Genomic DNA, 21,131 nt, shown 5'->3' with positions numbered 1-21,131 from the left:
GACGAGTGGCTCAAGTTTAATCAATTAGTTTGCACATTCAAGTTGCTGATGGTGAAATACTTCGTTGTATGATCCTTGCATATCCTCCGAAGTTGCATTTTGTTTGCCACACATTTATCTTACCTTATTTTCTAGAGTTTCAACATGAATCTCAATATTCAGCTTATGAGTACTCATGACTTATCAAAGATAACAAGTTCAACTCGATTTCATTTATGATTTCGCTCGGAAGTTACTTGAGAAGCGAAAATTGTCTATGGTGAGTCTTTCTCTCACATTCCTCCTTTCTTATATACGAATCACTTTTTACTGTTATAAGGGCGAAAATTGTCTATCGTTTGAAAGGTCCATGTTATTATGCACAGGCGCACAGCTACGTCCAAAAATATATATATACTAGAGTAGTAGAGTTGTCTTGCCAAATAAGGAAATAATAACAAGAAGATACAAAATATATTCCTAAATAGAAATACAAAATATGTACCAAACCGAGTGGGAACGCAACCCAAGAGTCTCGGTTTCCTAATATGGGTACTTGAGAGTTAATTAGTCACGTCAAAACATAGTATAGTTTGCTAAAAAAAAAAGTTACTAACATTAGGGTTTTTCCTATATATTTTGACGTACTAAAGGAGATGGAAGATCAGGGAAAAACTTGTAGCAACGAAACAATGGTCGCGACTACGACCACGACAACTAAAATGGCGAATTCATCTTCTCCAATGAAGCCGTTGGAGTATACAGGAGCTCTTAAGGTTTTGTTGGTTTGCTCAACTATGGCGATTGCTGTCTTACTGTTGTACTACACTTCAATTAACAAATTTGGGCAAAGTTTCCCATCTTTGTATGGGTTTAATTATGGCTCTTCATCATCTATTCATAACGGTTCGGTAAGTATCTATTAATGTATAACAACCATTATTTTGACAATATCCTCTTTATGATATACTCGTTCCGTCTTGATCAATTGTTTACCTTTGCTTTTGTTTCAAAGACCAAGGAGGGAGAGAAGGGAACCAATTATTGGATGACAAGTGGACCAAACTGAGTGCATGTTGGTGTGATGCCAAGTAAAGCCAAAGTTCTTTTTGGTTTTTTGGTACATACACTCTCCCACATCGGTGGGGAGAGTTGTATGTTGTGTGTTTATATTGCCTTTGGTCCAATGTTGGGTAAGAGATTGGACCAAGGAGGCTTTTGTGGTGATTGTTGGGCCTGTGGGTTTGGGTCCAAACACACACACGCGCGCGCCGGCCCGGCCCGGCTCGGGCTCGGGTTTGGGTTTGGGTAGAGCACCTGCGGTGCAGCTGTTCTCTCATCACTTGATACACACAGATTCACACAATTTCTTCTACATCTCTCTCTATATGATAATATTCTGCTTCTGAGTTTTATTTCTGGGTTCGGTACTGTTAGTTCCAAGGCTCTCATACACGAGTGGTTGTGTACGGGTGTCGCAGTGTTAACCTTGGGGAACTACCGGCGAGAGACGATTACCACCACGGTCGTGCCGATATAGTTTTCAAGTCAGTGGCCTCCATACCACGGCGCTGCAATTCCGTTTCGATAAGTCTTTTTCTGTCTCTTTTTCCCGTTCAAGTTTCGTAATGCTTTTTCATTGTTACGAATTATCTTCCAACAATTTGAAAACTATATTATTTCTCGTCAGTAACAATGGTCGCCGTCTCAAACAAAATCCTGTCTGAATTGTCGAAATTGGAACCCTTAGATGGTATGAACTACAAAAGATGGTCTCGAAACTCGCTTATGTATTTTGAACAATTAGAAATCGACTATGTTTTATTTTTCTCGACCCTCCCCCGCCATTGCATTCTGCATTGCTAGTGTAGAATCTACCCCACCTTCGTCTAATGCTGTTAAGTCGAATGAGGAGACTATTAAGAAACATGATAAGGATAACAAAACTGCTAAGTTCCATCTCCTTACTCATATGTCGAATACTCTCTTTGATTTATTTTCGGTCCATAAATCTGCTAAGACTATATGGGAATTGTTAGAGAAAAAATATGGGCTGACGATGCGGGTAAGAAAAAATATGTTGTCGGGCAGTGGCTTGGGTTTCAAATGGTAGATGACAAACCAATTATGGAGCAAGTTCATGTTTATGAGAACTTGTGTGCTGATGTCACTAATGAGGGAATGAAACTAGATGAAATTTTCTTGGCTAATGTTTTGCTAGAAAAATTTCCCCCTTCCCGGAATGAGTATAGGAACCATTTGAAACATAAGAAAAAGATTTGTCCTTCAAGAGCTAGTAGGCCACATGAGGACCAAGAAGCTAATCGTCCCAAAGATAAGTCACCCAATTGTCTCTTACTACATCACAAAGCCAATCTCGTTGAAACTGGTGGGTCTTCAAAAGAAGATAGGTTCAAGGGTAAGGAAAAGGCTAAAGTGGTCGTGGTCAATCCAAGGGTCGAATGCCAAGAAAGTCGGTCAAGGGAAATTCACCAAACTCGCCTCAAAGATCCGTAAACCAAATCGGTTTGCTATGTTTGTGGGAAAACGGGTCACAAAGCTTATCGTGTCCTCAAAAGAAAGTTGTCTGCTTGAAGCTAATGTTGTTTGAAAAGGATGATATTATTCTTCTTTGTAGTGGTTGAGGCTAATCTGGTTGCAAATGCTAGTGATTGGATTATGGATACAGGGGCTTCAAAGCATCTTTGTGCTAACAAGGATCTCTTTCTTTGAATTTGAAGATGTTCTTGATGGTGAATGTGTCTACATGGGTAACTCTTCTTCTCATTTGTATCACCCAAAAAGGCAAGATCTTTCTCAAACTAACCTCAGGGAAAACTCTTGCTTTAAATAATGTTTTGTATGTTCCTACTTTGCGTCGAAACCTCGTGTCCGGTGCCTTGCTAAACAAAGTCAAAAGTGAAACTTGTTTTTGAGGTGACAAGGTTGTCTTGTCGCAAATGGGGGGATTTTGTGGGCAAGGGTTATCTCTGTGGGGGTTTATTTATTTTGAATGTTGATTCTCCTATCATTAATAATAATACTTCTACTTATTATATTCTTTGAGTCTATTGATGTTTGGCATGGTAGATTAGGTCATGTGAATTTTGATTCGATTAAAAAGCTCAAATCTATGTCGCTTATTCCTTCGTTATCTTCAGAAACTCATGAGAAGTGTCCTAGTTGTGTCGAGGCCAAATTTGCTAAGAAACCTAGTAGACCTGTTACAACTAGACAAACGAGTCTTCTTGAGTTAATTCACACCGACCTAGCTGACTTCAAAAACACCATGAGCAGAGGTGGTAAACATTATTATGTCACTTTTATTGATGATTTTTCTAGATATACCAAAGTATATTTTCTTAGAAATAAAAGTGAAGCTGAGGACATGTTTATAAAGTTGAAAACTGAGGTAGAAAATCAGCTTGATAGGAAGATTAAAAGAGTCAGGTCCGATCGAGGAGGAGAGTATGGCTCCGGTTATTTAGTAGATTTTTGTGAGAAAAATGGTTTAATACATGAAAAGAGCCCACCATACTTACCTCAATCGAATGGAGTAGCTGAACGTAAAAATAGAACTTTGAAAGAAATGATGAATGCTATGCTTTTAAGTTCGCCTTTCGATGATATGTGGGGGAAGCGGTGCTTTCATTTGTCATCATATTCTTAACAGGGTACCTCATAAGAAACTAGACAAGACGCCCTATGAGATGTGGAAAGGTTATACTCCTAACTTAAGTTACCTTAAAGTGTGGGGGTGTTTGGCTAAAGTAGGCTTACCTAGCTTTAGGAGGCCAACCATTGGACCTAAGACTTATGACTGCGTTTTCATTGGTTATGCTCAAAACAGTTCGCTTATAGGTTCATGTCTTTAAGTGACAGTCTATATCTCGAGGCTAGAGATGCTTTGAGTTTTTTTGAGCGGTATTTCCTTTGAAGAAGGAAACAAGATCACTACCCGATGCCCCTCGTTGTTTCTCTCTGCTGTTAACCCTACCGACGATTCTATGCATGCGAGTACTAGTACTTCTGTGGATCATGCAGTTGAACCAAGAAGGAGTAAAAGGCCCAGAATTGAAATGAGCTACGGGAGTGATTTCATCAGAACTGATGCTATCAGACTTCACCTATCTGGAATCGCAGGTGATATTTGTGCTTTTGATGAGCTTGTTTCTGCTTTTTTAACAAAAGATGATCCAAAAACATATGATGAGGCTATGAGATCTATAGATGTTGTTTTTTGGAAAGAAGCTATTAAAAATGAACTAGATTCTATTGTTTCTAATCAGACTTGGGAGTTAACTGATTTGCCTAAAGGTAGTAAACCCATTAGTAGCAAATGGATCTTTAAAAAGAAAATGAGACCTGATGGAACAATAGAAAGGTTCAAGGCCAGACTTGTGGTGAGGGGGTTTACACAAAAGAAAGATATTGACTATTTTGATACCTACTCACCTGTGACTAAAATTTCCACCATTAGAACTCTTGTTGCTTTGGGCGCTATTCATGACCTTGTAGTACATCGGATGGATGTAAAACCGCTTTTTGAATGGTGACCTAAATGAAGAGATCTATATGTTGCAACCTGAGGGGTTTGTGGTAAAGGGTCAAGAGAGTAAGGTGTAAACCGAGAAAATCACTATATGGTCTTAAACAAGCACCTAAACAATGGTATGAGAAATTTCACAACACTTTGATCGACGATGGCTATATAACTAACAATTCTGATTCGTGTGTCTATTCTAAAATGTTTGGATCAGATTGTGTGATTATATGCTTATATGTTGATGACATGTTAATTCTTGGTAATAATTTATCTGTTGTAAATAAAACCAAACAATTTTTGTCATCACGGTTTGAGATGAAAGACTTAGGAGAAGCTGATGTTATCCTTGGAGTTAGAGTTGTGAAAACCCCAAGTGGTATATCCCTTAGTCAATCACATTATGTTGAAAAAGTGTTGAAGAAGTTTAACAGTTTTGATGTTACACCTGCTAGAACTCCTTATGATGCTAGTATATCTTTGTGTAAGAACTTGGGTGATAGTGTCTCACAAGAAGAATATGCTAGAATTATAGGAAGTGTGATGTTCCTCATGAACCGTACTCGACCGGACATTGCTTATCTTTGTTAGTAGATCGAGTCGATATACACATAACCCCAAAGATCTTAGAGCATTGGAATGCACTTCGTCGTTTACTTAAATACCCGAAAGGAACAGGTTGATTTGTGTTTGCATTATGGTAAATTTCCTGTTGTGTTAGAAGGATATTGTGATGCAAATTGGGTTGCAGTGTGCATCGATGAAATTCATTCCACTAGTGGTTATGTGTTCACCTTAGGTGGAGGAGCTATATCGTGGAAGTCCAAAAAGGACTTGTATAGCTAGCTCTACCATAGAATCGAGTTCATTGCTCTTGAGTTGGCGGTCAAGAAGCGATTGGTTGAGGAACTTACTAGCAGACGTGCCCATGTGGGGAGGACAGTTGCACCGCCTCCTTACTCGTGATAGTAAAGCAGCTATTAGTGTTGCTAAGAATAATGTCTATAATGGTAAGAGACGACATATTCGAATCAGGCACGGTGTGGTAAAACAACTTCTGAAAAATGGAGTAATTGCTTTGGACTATGTGAAGTCCGAACGTAATCTTGCCGATCCCCTTACTAAGGGGTTAACAAGGAGAGTAGTCCTTGACATGTCGAGGGGAATGGGGCTTAAGTCCATAAATCAAGTTTGAATGTGATACTTGATGGACTCTGTAGCTCATTCCTATGGCATTTGATATCCATAGCCAATTTGGTGGTGCTTTTGAGACGCACTTGATGGATTGTGTTTTTATATGAGGTTGGACATTGTCCTTAATAGCTCTTATGAGAAGTGCTACTGAGAAGCACTTGAGCTACCTTTGGGGGTGTGATGGTTCAGCCACCATCTATGTAAGAATATAAAAAATTCTCACTAGAGCACTCACCTAAACCAGGGTAAACGCATGGCTTTAAAAGCGTTGCACTTGAAATCGCGGAACAAAACAGTCTTTGAAGGTATGATATGTGTTGTGGGGGAATCAATGACCGAAGACCGACAAGGAATTCAAATCGAAAGATATTCTCTTGTTGAAAGTAAGTTGTTGCCTTATTTCACTAATACGTCAATTCAAGTCGAAAGACATTGAACGTTTAAGTATCCAGTCCTTCCTTACCTAGAATTTCTCTTTAGCTTTTCCTTATCATCAGTGGGGGATTGTTGGTGTGATGCCAAGTAAAGCCAAAGTTCTTTTTGGTTTTTTGGTACATACACTCTCCCACATCGGTGGGGAGAGTTGTATGTTGTGTGTTTATATTGCCTTTGGTCCAATGTTGGGTAAGAGATTGGACCAAGGAGGCTTTTGTGGTGATTGTTGGGCCTGTGGGTTTGGGTCCAAACACACACACGCGCGCGCGCGCCGGCCCGGCCCGGCTCGAGCTCGGGCTCGGGCTCGGGTTTGGGTAGAGCACCTGCGGTGCGGGCCAAAGGCCCCCTTTTATCTTTCTTTTTGGGCTTGGCTTGTGTGTGTATTTGGAGTCCAGTAACGGATCTTAGTCAAACAAAATCTCTGTGATTAAGGAGATTTATTCTCCATTAATCCCGTTTGACTGTCATTAAGGAGAATTATTGTCTCCTTTATTTCCTCCGTTTTTGATCCTTCCGTTTGCCTGTAACAGCTCTATTTTCGACTATAAATAGAGCTGTTCTCTCATCACTTGATACACACAGATTCACACAATTTCTTCTACATCTCTCTATATGATAATATTCTGCTTCTGAGTTTTATTTCTGGGTTCGGTACTGTTAGTTCCAAGGCTCTCATACACGAGTGGTTGTGTACGGGTGTCGCAGTGTTAACCTTGGGGAACTACCGGCGAGAGACGATTACCACCACGGTCGTGCCGATATAGTTTTCAAGTCAGTGGCCTCCATACCACGGCGCTGCAATTCCGTTTCGATAAGTCTTTTTTTCCTGTTCAAGTTTCTGTCTGTTTTCATTGTTACGAATTATCTTCCAACAGTGCAGGGTTAAGTACCATCAAAACTATTCTAAAATAGAAAAGTAAACAATTAACTGCTACTGTCAAAATGGAACAAGTGAACCAAACTGAGTCTAAACGATCTCAACTTTAATCCTAGCTACCTTAACAAACTAGGTTAACCGTATACTATTTCGTATATATGTATATTAAAACCGTATCATATATTTTTGCTCAACCCAAACGATAGTTAACTCATTTATCACGTAATACGTTTTTTTTTTTTTTTTAATTTGTAGTACGATGAGCTAAGGAAGGTTTTAAAGGCGGCCGCAACAAAAGAAAATACTGTAATAATTACTTCACTGAATGAAGCATGGGCAGCACCAAATTCTATATATGATCTCTTTCTAGAGAGCTTTAATCTAGGGAATAACACAGCCAAGCTTATCGATCACTTGGTGGTTGTAGCCGTCGACGATGACGCATATGAACGGTGCAAGGCTACCGTGTCTCATTGCTATCTTCTCAAGAGTAAGCAGTCCTCTCAAATGGCTCATGAAGCTGTGTTTATGACCCCTATTTATATGGATATGATGTGGCAAAGACTCGCCTTCTTGCATACTGTTTTGAGTTTGGGTTACAATTTTGTTTTCACGGTATGTATATATACATATTCTCTTTCTAGACATCTTAAAAATTATCGTTGGATACGATCTTGTGATACGATTATGTTGTTTTCAATTGCAGGACACAGATGTAATGTGGTTTCGAAGTCCATTTCGACATTTTGTTCCTTCTTCAGATTTTCAAACATCAAGTGATTATTTCAATGGACGAGAATTGGACAAAAGAAACACCCCTAACAACGGGTTCCTATTCGTATGGTCTAATACTCGCACAATTGCATTCTACGATTTTTGGGTATCTTCAAGACATGATTATCCCGGTTCACACGAACAAGAAGTTTTCAATAGAATTAAGAATGGTCCGTTTGTTAAACGAATCGGGTTAAAAATAAGGTTCATGAGCACAGATTACTTTGGAGGATACTGTAACCCTAGTAGAGATATGAATAAAGTTTGTACAATGCACGCTAATTGTTGTGTAGGACTTGATAGAAAAATAGCTGATCTCAAGACCACCCTTGAGGATTGGAAAATTTACTTTCATTCAAATCAAACGGGGTCTCAGCCTTCACATTGGAGGGCCCCAAAAGCATGTCATATGTGAATATAATGTGGTTATGTGAGGGTGTTTATCTAGCATCTCCTTTCAACCTTCTCCCTTTCTCCTCACACAATCGATTAAACTAGTATATATTTTGTGGGGTCAAAAGGAACTTGTATGAAGCAAAATATATAGTATTTTAATCGGTTGTGAAAGGAGAATGTAAAAGAGTAGGTAAATAGTTATTCTTGATGATATCTATATTAATTATTGTTTTGGTAATTTTTACCGAATTAGGTTAAACGAGGTTAATGCGGTCTTACTCGTTGTATGTTGAATGGATGTTCGTATTTAATGCGAAGTAAAGGAATTAAGTACGTAAATAAAGGTTGACACTTGAGATTTGGTGACGCGGAAAACCCAATGTGGGAAACGACCACGGGAAGGGACGGTACCCTTCCAAAGATTGCACTAATTGTTAATATTAGGATGAGTACAAAGGAGACGGAATGTGAATCTAGCTAGTACAATGTATTGCGTTTGTATGGTAATTCTTGAATGAGTCTTCTTTCCTTGTCTCCTTAGCTATTTATAGGGTAAGAACCCTAGATATCTCCTACCCCGTTTATGGTAAGGAATATTAGTCCTATCACAACTCTTTCCATAAACGGATCTTCCTCCTCCATTCTCCCTAATCTCCCTGAAATCTCCCCAGCGACTCTTCAACACATGGGCTTCCTTTATCAGCGGGTTTTCCCATTGTTGTATGCTTCTTGGCCCAACTCATTAGATGGATTCACTTGGGCCGATTCCATATTAGGCCAATAAGCGGATTTTGGCCCAAACAGTTTGCCCCTAATTCTTTGTGAGATATGTCTCGAGGCGTCGAATAAGGAATTACGGATTTTTTAAAATCTCGCGCCGTCTTTCACACAACTTCCCAAGCACTCATCATTACCCCTCCCTCTTCTGCTCATTTCTCGCGCTTCCTTCTCTCTCTCCTCCTTTATAATTTCAACCCCCCCCCCCCGCGGCTTACTCCATGAACTCCAAAATTTAAATCTTTCACCTTCTCAAAACCCTTCTTCTTCCTTCTGCCCTCCCGCCGGATTTTGTCTCTCTTGCCGCCGTTCTTCACCAAGTACTTCCTTCTTGCAATCTCTCTTCGATCCTTTCCTTTTTCTTTCCTCCGACCATGGGTAAAACTCGTCACACCACCTCGACCTCTGCCCCGGCCGACCAAAACCCGGATCCCACCTTTCCTTCCCGTAATCTCTTTGTCCACCCCCATGACTGTAACTCCTCTCTGACTACCGCCGATATTCCTTTGATTAAGGGATTGCTTGATCTTGGCGACGGGGTTGATATTGCTATCCCGGAGCCGGGCCAAAAGGCGGACGCTATCTGGCCAGGATGGGTCTGCTTTTATCTTTATCCGTTTAGATACGGTCTTTGCTTCCCTTTCCCAAAACTCATGCAACACTTCCTCCGCACCAATAACTTCGCTATGGCACAAATCTCTGCCAATATTTGGAGGGTTCTCCTCTATGTGGGTTAATATCCGTATACTACCCCTTAAATTGCAGGACTATAACGTAAAATTTACATGCAATTTATAGTCATAAAACAGTAAAACAATAGAAACGATAAGTGTATAGAAATCAACCTCGGGTCCTTTTAATTGCGGCGTAAAGATCAGAAATCTAAGCAGATTCCCTCCTAATCGTTGCACCCAAGACTTGGTCCGAGATATGCCCTTGTGCTAGAACAAGTGTTCTCCGATTGCCTTGCAATATAGGGAGAATCTGTTGTGAGTTTTGTCGAGATGAGAGATCTCGGTTTGAGAGAAAATTAATCTCTGAAACCCTAATTCTTTCTCAAATGATGATTAGGTTTAACAGAAGGAGGAGGTCTCCTTTTGTTCTCCTATTCGGCCAAAACCGTGACCCACAAGGGGAAGTGGGCTTCCACTTCCTCTTGGTTTTAACTCGAGGTCCTGGTTAGTTAAATACTAAAATGTATATGACGGGTTTGTATTATAAATCATTATCGGTTATCGGAAATTAAGGCATCGACTAATAATGCGGGTTAGTCAATTATTAATACGTGTCCGACAAAACAAAGATTGTATAATTATTTTAATATACATTTAATTAACTATAAATCACGTATATTTAATTTTACGAATTAATCTGTTAATTCGCCTTAGCCCATGATATTTAATCCGTATTAAATATAATATCTCAACATCACATATTTGACTAATTACTTAGTCAAATAACTCGACTAACCGGTTAGTCAATATTTGCATCTACATGACAGGATTTTCATACCGTCACATCTCTCGAACGTATCCTATAGGTGTGACTTTTAGGGACCAGTTGATCACCGCCATCCGTATGACAATAACGTCAAACTTATCTAGCAAGCCAACCGTTATTGATAAACGTGGATCAACTGATAATAATACCAAAGTATGCCCTTTGATCCTTTTAGAGGTTTATAAGTCCTTGCACTAATTGTTAAGGACACCAACCCCAACAAGCTCCCACTTGTCCGTACAAGTGTATGTGCAATGACGTTATCCGCACTAACCGGAGGACACAAGCTCCAACAAACTCCCACTTGTCCGAACAAGTGTAGGTGCGATAACCGATTCTCATATTCATTTAAAATTTCTCCCACTCAATGTAAAACAATTTGCTGATCCGGATCCACAAAGGTCGTATTTTACAATCGATCTGTATCTAGAGTGGTTTCCCAGACTAGAGAGTAACTTAACTGATAAAACGAATCCGTATTCGAGCATGGCCATGCATTTCGATTCTGACTCCTCGAGTGGCCCTGAGAAATATCGAGTACCCGATAAAGGCTGAATATTTCCTTCAACTCGACTCCTTCCGATCTAAGCACAAAGATGAAATGACCCGAGAAAAATCTACTTGGCCCCCTGTTACGGATGACCGTGAGAAAGAAACCAAAGTCACCCAAAATCTGCCGTAGTCTCAAGAGACAATCGATAGTCAAAGAATCGACTCTTAGGATCACCATGGAAGTCCTATCCACGACCAAGACAACGAATGTTATAAAACATTTAGGACTCCACGTCGATGTCACAATTGTGTCCTACGAAATATCTCGTATAAATCGCCTCGTGATTGGTCACCAACTGTTGACTTATGGCTCGTTGAACCCACCATCAACCAACGTCACGAGAATAATTGCGAGTTATCGGCTCATGTGGGCAATTAAGGACTAACAAGATATAATGTTTGTTCAATTCACTTTGTGGTGTTCAAAATTGTCGTACAATTCCACATGAAAAACAAAATATATATATAAAATATCAAAACGATGATGTCGTATAGAGTACAAAGGAGAATGAATCGATCCATAAAAGAGTACTACAACTCAAGAACACGTTTGATTCCCATGGAATTTACGTGCCCTTCATGCTTATCTTGTCGTAATGCTTTAGTGAGAGGATCTGCTATGTTATCATCCGTAGCAATCTTTTCTATCACTACTTCCTTTTGCTCCACGTAATCCCGGATTAGATGAGCTTTCCGTTGTACATGTCTAGACTTGTTGCTAGACTTTGGCTCCTTAGCTTGGAAGATGGCACCACTATTGTCGCAATAGATGGTGATCGGGTCATTCGAACTAGGCACTACGGATAGTCCATGTAAGAATTGACGCATCCATATCGCTTCCTTTGTTGCTTCGCACGCGGCATAGTACTCGGACTCGGTCGTAGAATCTGAATCAGAATGGTTTGTTTCGAACTCTTCCACCGATCAGCGCCATTAAGAGTAAAAACGAATCCGGATCGAGATTTCGAGTCATCTCGATCCGTTTGGAAGCTAGCATCTGCAGAATCGGTTGCGCATAGCTTTTGAGAGCCTCCATAAGTCAATGCCCAATCTTTAGTCCTCCGTAGGTACTTAAGAATGTTCTTGATGACCAACCAATGTGGTTCACCTGGTTGTCGTTGGAATCGACTTGTCATACTCAATGCATATGCCACGTCCGGACGTGTGCATATCATGGCATACATGATTGATCCTATTGCCGAAGCATAAGGAATCCGTGTCATGCGCTCTTTCTCTTCCGGTGTCTCTGGTGCCCGAGACTTGCTCAAATGCACCCCTGGGACATGGGAAGGAACCCCTTCTTGGAGTTAGTCATGCTTTGAATCTCTCTAGGACTTTGTCTATGTAAGACTCCCGATCGAGAGATAACATCCGTCGTGATCTATCTCGATAGATACGGATGCCTAGAATTCTTTGTGCCTCTCCCAGATCTTTCATCCGGAAATGGTTTTTCAACCATACTTTCACCGAAGTTAAGAGAGGTATGTCATTCCCAATCACGAGTATGTCGTCAACATACAATATTAGGAAGACAATCTTGCTCCCACTCGACTTGATATATAGACATGGTTCCTCGACCGATCGAGTAAATCCATTTTCTTTTATCACTTGGTCGAAGCGATGATTCCAACTCCTTGATGCTTGCTTAAGTCCATAAATGGAACGCTTAAGCTTGCACACTTTCTTAGGATGTGTTGGATCGATGAAACCTTCGGGTTGTACCATGTACAACTCTTCCTCCAAAAAGCCGTTTAAGAAGGCGGTTTTCACATCCATTTGCCAAATTTCATAGTCATGAAAAGCGGCGATCGCTAAGATAATCCGAATGGAACGCAAAGATAACTACGGGTGCAAAAATCTCATCGTAGTGCAAACCTGGCACTTGGGTGAAACCTTTTGCAACTAGTCGTGCTTTATAGATATCTTGTTGACCTTCCACGAAATGCTTTATCTTGTAAAGCCATTTGCATTGAAGGGGACGAACCTTAGCCGGTAAGTCAACAAGATCCCACACGTTGTTCTCATACATGGAGTCCATCTCGGATTGCATGGCCTCAAGCCATAGCTTTGAGTCGAATCTGGTCATGGCACCTTTATAGGTTGCGGGTTCACTACTCGTTAAGAGTAGAACGTCATCTATGTCATGTTCCTCGACCATACCAATGTATCTGTCCCGAGGAATAGAGACTCTTCCCGACCTCCTAGGTTCCTCAGAATATTCACCGCAATGGGATTGAAGGAATTGGTTCCTCCAATGGTTGCTCGGTGTTTGGTTCTGGAATCTCCGACAAGTCGAAGGTTCTATCACTCTTTGCATTCTCGAGAAATTCCTTCTCTAAGAATGTCGCACTAGCCGCAACAAAAACGCGTTGTTCGGTTGGCGAATAGAAGTAATGACCACGTGTTCCTTTAGGATAACCTATAAAGTATGTCTTGACCGATCGCGGGCCGAGCTTATCTTCGTGTCTCCACTTGACATAAGCCTCGCAGCCCCAAACCCGTATAAAGGACAAGTTAGGGACCGTTCCTTCCATAGTTCATATGGAGTCTTGTCAACAGCTTTAGACGGACTTGATTAAGTATTAGAGCGGCCATAAAGAGCATAACCCCACAATGAATCAAGTAAAACCGTGTGACTCATCATGGATCGAACCATATCAAGTAGTGTTCGATTTCTCCGTTCGGACACACCGTTCAACCGAGGTGTTCCAGTGGAGTTAACCGTAGGGCAATCCCACAAATCCTTCAGTGTGTTGATCAAACTCGTGAGAAAGATACTCGCCACCACGATCCGAACGCAGTGTTTTAATCTTTCTACCTAATAGGTTCTGCACCCTATTTTGGTATTCCTTGAATTTCTCAAAGGATTCACTTTTGTGCTTCATTAAATAGACATAGCCATATCTACTCAAATCGTCCGTGAAAGTGATGAAATACCTATAGCCTTCTCGTGCGGTGATTGACATAGGACCACATACATCCGTGTGTATGAGCCCTAATAGGTCACCAGCGCGCATTCCAACACCTTTGAAGGAAATCCGAGTCATCTTACCGATGAGACATGATTCACACGTGCCAAATGATTGAAAATCAAAGGCCGAGATAGCTCCATGTTTGATGAGCCGTTTTACGCGTTTCTCATTAATGTCCCATACGGCGATTACCCATAGATACGTTTGATTTTTGTCACCAACCTTTAACTTTTTATTCATTACGTGTAATATTTCATTGGTCGATCTAAAACATAAATTCCATTCATGGAAACGCCTTGCTAGTAAATCATATCGTGTAATGAGAAAATGCAAGCATTATTTTCTATTACAAATGAAAAACCAAGTTTATCAAGCGCAGAAACAAAAATAATGTTTTTAGAAAGACTGGGTACATAATAGCAATCATATAATGATAACTCAAATCCGCTAGGAAGTCGGATCACATATGTCCCTTTGGAGATGGCAATTACTCTTGCTCCATTCCCAACACGCAGTCCACCTCACCCTTTACGAGGGGTTCGATGTTTCGGAGCCCCCGCACATGATTACACAGATGAGAACCACAACCATTATCAAGTACCCAAGTTCCGTAACTTGCGTGGTTAATCTCAATCATATGAATAAAAGTAGAAGAGAGAGAAGACATACCAACAAAGTTTAACACGACCGCCTTTAAGTCCTCATGATAAACAGGACATGTGCGTCTCCAATGCCCATTCTTGTGGCAATGATGGCATTCCATGTTATCACTCTTGCTCTTTGTCATGCCGATGAGTTACTCGACTCACCAGACCACTCTTCCCCGAACCCGACTTCTTGAACTTCGCCTTACCTCATCGTTAGGTTTGCCGGAGCTTTGCCCTTACCTTTCCCTTTGTTTGACACAACGAGGACATCCTGTTTCGAACTCCCACCGCACTTCATGTCCTTCTCGGTGCGTACGAGGAGGGAGTGCCATTCATGGGGAGTTTTCTTCAAATCATTCATATAGTAATTCGCTCTGAATTGCGAATAACCATCGTGGAGTGAATGAAGAATACGGTCGATAACAATATTCTCGCTGATGTTACGCTTAAAGGTCTCCGCTTTCTCGACATTCTCAATCATGCTGAGAATGTGTGGGCTAACCGGTTGGCCCTTCTCGAGTCTCGCATCAAAGAAGCGAGTGGTATGCTCATAGGTCACGATTCTCGGTGCTTTCGAGAATTCCTTAGTGAGCGTGGTGAAAATCTTGTTTGCACCTTGGGCTATGAAGCGTTTATGCAAATTGGGTTCCATTGCAAAAATGAGCACGTTTTTAATCGCACCCGCTTCCATGACGAAATCGTTATAAGTAGCGATCTCGTTAGCTCCCGCCGTGGGAACTGGGTGTGGCGGCATGGGCTCAAGTAGATATTTGAGCTTTCCGTCGCGCGGCAGATTCCGTAATCTTTGCCTCCCGATCCGCGGTTGGATCCATCATTCTTCGATCGAGTAGACCGATTCATCCGATTCATGAAGATCCTAAGCCCGGACTCACGGTCCAATGTGGCACTTGGCATTGGGTTATCACTTGAACCACCATTTGATGTTTAGCGATTTAAAACGTGATCTACACTGAAAAAGAAAGAAAAACAAGACGAAATAAGCAACTCATCGAGGTGATTTAAGTCTATTTTAAAATTCATTTTAAACATGTAGACTCTCGCACTTGCATAATTGATCTCCCTCAAGAATGATACAAGTGATCCCAAGACTCAATTTCAATGAAATTGATAAGCCAACTGTTTAGCTAATTCTTCCTAAGAACTCTTGGTCGATAGATTTACAAATCCTATCTATAGTCCACCATGATCACAGGATCGCATTTGAGTGACCATAGTGTTGAGATAAAATAGGTCAATCGGTTCCAACTTACCCGACGTAGAAGGGGTCATAGTATGCCTACCGACGAAGAAGGGACTCATTGGAGTTTGACCTATAAAGACCGTTCTCAATTTTTGTTTATACGAGGAAGATCCCATCAACTAAATTATAATTCATTTTTAAGTGAACGAATAACTAGCGTCTGTCGTGAATGAATTTATTTGGATGATGGCTTTAAATACGTGTGACATGAGAATGTCAATGAAAACTAACTCGTGACCTCTATATGTGTCAGTTTTCATGCAATAATTAGGTGGTTTGGTTTTTAGGCGGAATATGATGCATATTATCGTTGCGAAAAATAAATAAATGAATGCAAAAACGTAAATAAAAATGTCCTAGTGTGGCCTATCCTAGTAAAAGAACATAATACAACTTTGGAATCCACCGTTGGATCCGAAAAGCTTGTCTTGATGTTCCATCTTGATCCAAGTAGCGGGAGTGAGCATCCGGTCTCCATCTTTGGTCTTCTCAAAAATTACAATTAAAATTACAAATATAAACCTATTTACATTCTAATAAAAACTGTAATTACAAGTGAAAAATCCAAAACGGAGATACAAGATCTCAAAATACAACCAAGACCGTGTTCCATCATTACGGTAACACGTTCTACTAAGGCCACACTAAGTTACAATCGCTTGTAAAATTAAATACGTAATTAAAAGGCATTCACGGCATTCAACATTAACGATAAATAAAGATGCATCAACTAAAAACAAATTTATTCGTGACATAATTCCGTAATTATGTTAAATTTATCCAAACCACCTTTTAATGATTAAAATTCGTGTGATAAAACCGCTTCTATCATTTAATTTTAATCTATTATAATCCGTCATTTTAAAGACACTTTAAAACAACTATATGGTACGTGAGTGAACCGATTCACTATTAAGCGAGTGTACTATATCCGGATAAAGTACATATTAAAGCCAAAGGAAAATTTAAATCAAAAGAAACCAATTTTCAAAGTCATAAAGATTTAAATCCCTCGATCCAGGGACATAAGTGCTCGATCGAGGGATGTGGAGCTCGATCGATCGAATCGCAAGTTGATCGAGAGGAATGCTAATCAGGAGGTGCTCGATCGACTAAACTGGTGGTCGATCGAGTACCTATATCAAGAACACTACTCGATCGAGTACGAGGACAACTCGATCGAGCGGCAGGTTTAGAAAGGGGTCGATCGAGTACAACAGGGACTCGATCGAGAAAAGGTTTTTGACACAGGGTCGATCGAGTACATCAGGGACTCGATCGAACAAAAACAAGCAGAAAAAACACTCGATCGATTGAAACTTTATTCGATCAAGTACAAAAATTTCTGAAAAAACCCAAACCCTCGTGAAAACTGATTTTCGAGATAAAATCAATTAAAATTTTGATCAAAACGCATCAAAACAAAATTGATAATTGATAAAACATGACATATTGTTATAATCTCTGTATAAAACAACAACATGCATAAAACCAAATCGAGAAAGATGATAAAACCGTGTAATACATGACACGGTTTCAACAAAACAAAACGAAAAAGATGAAATTGCCGTGTAATACATGACACGGTTTCAAACAAATTCTGCCGTGTATACTGGGCACGGGTTTTCATGCACAAAAAACATCGAGAGCAACCGTGTAAACAAGACACGGTTCCCAAAGCAACCATAAAAAACGCAGCAAATTTAAAAAAAAATTTCTGCCGAGTGAAAAATAGGCTGCCGAGACAAATTTTTAGCCAAAACAAAATCGTTTCAAGATCGTTTTATGAAAAACACATGAAAAATTTACGTGGCCTCGCTCTGATACCACTTGTGGGTTAATATCCGTATACTACCCCTTAAATTGCAGGACTATAACGTAAAATTTACATGCAATTTATAGTCATAAAACAGTAAAACAATAGAAACGATAAGTGTATAGAAATCAACCTCGGGTCCTTTTAATTGCGGCGTAAAGATCAGAAATCTAAGCAGATTCCCTCCTAATCGTTGCACCCAAGACTTGGTCCGAGATATGCCCTTGTGCTAGAACAGTGTTCTCCGATTGCCTTGCAATATAGGGAGAACTGTTGTGAGTTTTGTCGAGATGAGAGATCTCAGTTTCAGAGAGAAAAATTAATCTCTGAAACCCTAATTCTTTCTCAAATGATGATTAGGTTTAACAGAAGGAGGAGGTCTCCTTTTGTTCTCCTATTCGGCCAAAACCGTGACCCACAAGGGGAAGTGGGCTTCCACTTCCTCTTGGTTTTAACTCGAGGTCCGGTTCGTTAAATACTAAAATGTATATGACGGGTTTGTATTATAAACTGTTATCGGTTATCGGAAATTAAGGCATCAGCTAATAATGCGGGTTAGCTGAATTATTAATACGTGTCCGACAAAACAGCATTGTATAATTATTTTAATATACATTTAATTAAATATAAATCACGTATATTTAATTTTACGAATTAACTGGTTAATTCGCCTTAGCCCATGATATTTAATCCGTATTAAATATAATATCTCAACATCACATATTTGACTAATTACTTAGTCAAATAACTCGGACTAACTGGTTAGTCAATATTTGGCATCTACATGACAGTATTTTCATACCGTCACATCTCTCGAACGTATCCTATAGGTGTGACTTTTAGGGACCAGTTGATCACCGCCATCTGTATGACAATAACGTCAAACTTATCTAGCAAGCCAACCGTTATTGATAAACGTGGATCAACTGATAATAATACCAAAGTATGCCCTTTGATCCTTTTAGAGGTTTACAAGTCCTTGCACTAACTGTTAAGGACACCAACCCCAACACTCTACTCCTTGTCTGCTAGTCAGAATACAAGCAGCTCCATCTCCTTGGGCGAGCTGACCCATATGTACGAGATCCGGTCTCTGGGAAGAGGCCAATTTTCTTTCCGGGGCTCTGGTGAGACCCCCTTCAAGCACGTGTCGAAATCCAGGGATGAGAAGTGGTTTGAGGACTTCTTCTATGTGAGGAAGGCCTCCATCCAGCCGCTTGCTGACTACATCTTTGAGGACTGGGTTATTACCTTAAGTAAGTAGCTCTCCCGACGCCTGATTTACTCCTCTTAATGCTTACTGGCTTACTTTTTGCTTTCGTGCAGGCCCTTGTCACCTGACTCGTCTAGGTGACCCAACATCTGCTCGCAACAAGCTGTTATGCATCTCCCTGTCTGACAGGAAGTTTCCTGATCTGCTACCCGGCTTCTCACCTGCCTCTTCTTCCAATCCACAGCAATCAGCCCACAGCATGTCTTCTGGTATGTTACTTTGCGCTGTCATTCGTGCTATCTCTACTTGTACGAAATCTTGCTATCTACCTGGTATTTTTGGTGCCTGAGATCTGGCTGCTTGCAGGCTCAAAAGTTGACCTTTTGGAAGCTATCTTCCAAAGTGCTAAAATAAAGAGGGCTGCTGCGAGCCCTGATGTAGCTTCTTCCTCTAAGAGGAGTGCCCCTGCTGCTTCCTTCCAGTCTCCTCCTACCCGTTCCAGCACCGCTCGTCTTAAGTCTTTGGAGGTCAGCCCGTTGTCCCGCCATCCTCCTACTCCACCTGCTAGTCTTGCTGCTGATGCTAGTGGTGGCATCATTGCCCACTTCCCCGAGGGCTTTGGGAACATAGATAAGGTGCCTTATTGGCCGGAGATCGACCAGATCCTCTTCCCCTCCTTGGTGGAAGCTTTCTCAGAATTCTTGATACGTGCAATTTATATAGACTTTTTAGCCTCTTATTGCACGCATTTCTACGCCATTTGTACAGCTTTGTATTGCAAAATGCCCCGAATTGGCTATTTTGGTTTGTTTTGTGTTAATTGCAGAAATGGACCTGTAAGTAGCGGAATCGTCCCTTATTCGTCCTATTTAGCATGCATTGTAAGAAAACGGAGTTGTTAGAGCAATAGTCGTACCTTGGTATGCGTGAAGGAAGGTCATATGAAGCTGACATGACGAGTTGAAGGCTGTTCTCAGTGGAAAACGCTCGATCGAGAGGTTCTAGAAGTCGATCGAGTACTTTGGCAGATGTTAGAGGTCGATCGAGTACTTATTTATACTCGATCGAAATTAGCTTTATTGGAAGAGTTCGGTCGAGAGGACTTTCTGTTTGATCGAACAGTTTGGCTGGAGAAGACCTCAATCGAGTAGTCTGAAAGTACTCGATCGAGTAGTTTGCTGTGTTACACGGGTTTTAGTAATCCGTGATAGGTTTAATTATGTTAATTTTCGCTCCCCTATATAAGGGAGTCATCATTAGGTTATAAAACATCTCTTAGCTACGCTTTACAAACTTTTTAATCTCTGAACTTCTCTTAATCACTTCGGAACTTTTGCTCTTAATTACGGTGGATTGTTCTTTACGCCGAATTCATTTGAATTGTAATCTTTCCTTTCTCTTAATCTTAATCTTAATACTTTGCTTGTTTTTATTTCTTGTTCTCTTATTGTTATTCTTGTTCTTCTTTAGTTTATGCTTATTTATTATTCCTTCATTATGTCTCTAATTAGTATGCTTATTGTTGTTATTCTTGATTGCCTTAAAAACATGAGTAGCTAATCTCCCTATGTTAGGATTAGGGGATCCGTAGTAGCGATGAGACGATGTAGTAAATAGACTAGATGCTTTACTTGTGAGAATCTATCACCATAGAAATATAACTGTAACATATTTAGTTGAGTGCACGCTTCTAAATAACATTAATTTGGTTAACTTTGTTCCTGGATCGGAAGATTGGAATAAACAGGCCTGCTTTGAACAGTAGACTACCCTAATGAGAACGGAAGTTAAGTTAGTGGAAATCTAGGGTGGATAGCGGATCGGAAGGACCTTTCCCTTACCCTTCTCACAGTAGATTGTCTAGGCTATTTACAACTGAGTCGATGAACTACCCGGTGAACCGAAATCCTAACATACCTCTTTTATCTTATCACATATCTACTACTTTCCTGCTTTACTGCTCTTACTTTATTTCTCTTCCCCTTTAATCCTTAGTAGTTTAGAAAACCAAACTTAAAAGCCCCCACTTGTGACTTAGATAGACGAACTTACAGATAGATACCTTGCCTCCCTGTGGAGATCGACCCTACTTATCACTAGCTTCTATTAGTTATATTTAGGTATTTATTTTTGGTACATAACCGTATCAATTTTCCCCAGAGGAGATGGCTGAGAATGATGTGCATAACGCCTTT

At 40.4% G+C, this 21,131-nt stretch overlaps 1 protein-coding gene across 2 annotated transcripts; it reads left to right on the top strand.

Moving 5' to 3' along the window:
• On the top strand, nt 1-8,249 carry LOC141599693 (uncharacterized protein At4g15970-like). 2 transcript variants are annotated; one of them, XM_074419788.1, is made up of 4 exons: nt 1-259; nt 633-890; nt 7,284-7,643; nt 7,735-8,249. In XM_074419788.1, exons 1-4 carry the CDS (start codon nt 257-259, stop codon nt 8,215-8,217), a joined length of 1,104 nt encoding a protein of 367 aa, XP_074275889.1. In that variant the 5' UTR covers nt 1-256; the 3' UTR covers nt 8,218-8,249. The 2 variants fall into 2 exon arrangements, with proteins under 2 accessions (XP_074275889.1, XP_074275890.1); XM_074419789.1 differs by lacking the exons at nt 1-259; nt 633-890 and adding an exon at nt 3,655-4,122.
• Nucleotides 8,250-21,131: the final 12,882 nt, after the last annotated feature.

The sequence above is a fragment of the Silene latifolia genome, chromosome 9 (genome assembly GCF_048544455.1).
Source record: "Silene latifolia isolate original U9 population chromosome 9, ASM4854445v1, whole genome shotgun sequence".
Taxonomy (NCBI): Eukaryota; Viridiplantae; Streptophyta; class Magnoliopsida; order Caryophyllales; family Caryophyllaceae; genus Silene; species Silene latifolia.
This window is presented reverse-complemented; position numbering and strand designations above follow the sequence as displayed.

Coding starts and splice junctions, on each gene's coding strand:
- LOC141599693 (XM_074419788.1), top strand. Junction 891..7,283: donor CATCTATTCATAACGGTTCG/GTAAGTATCTAT, acceptor TTTAATTTGTAG/TACGATGAGCTAAGGAAGGT. Junction 7,644..7,734: donor GTTACAATTTTGTTTTCACG/GTATGTATATAT, acceptor TTTCAATTGCAG/GACACAGATGTAATGTGGTT.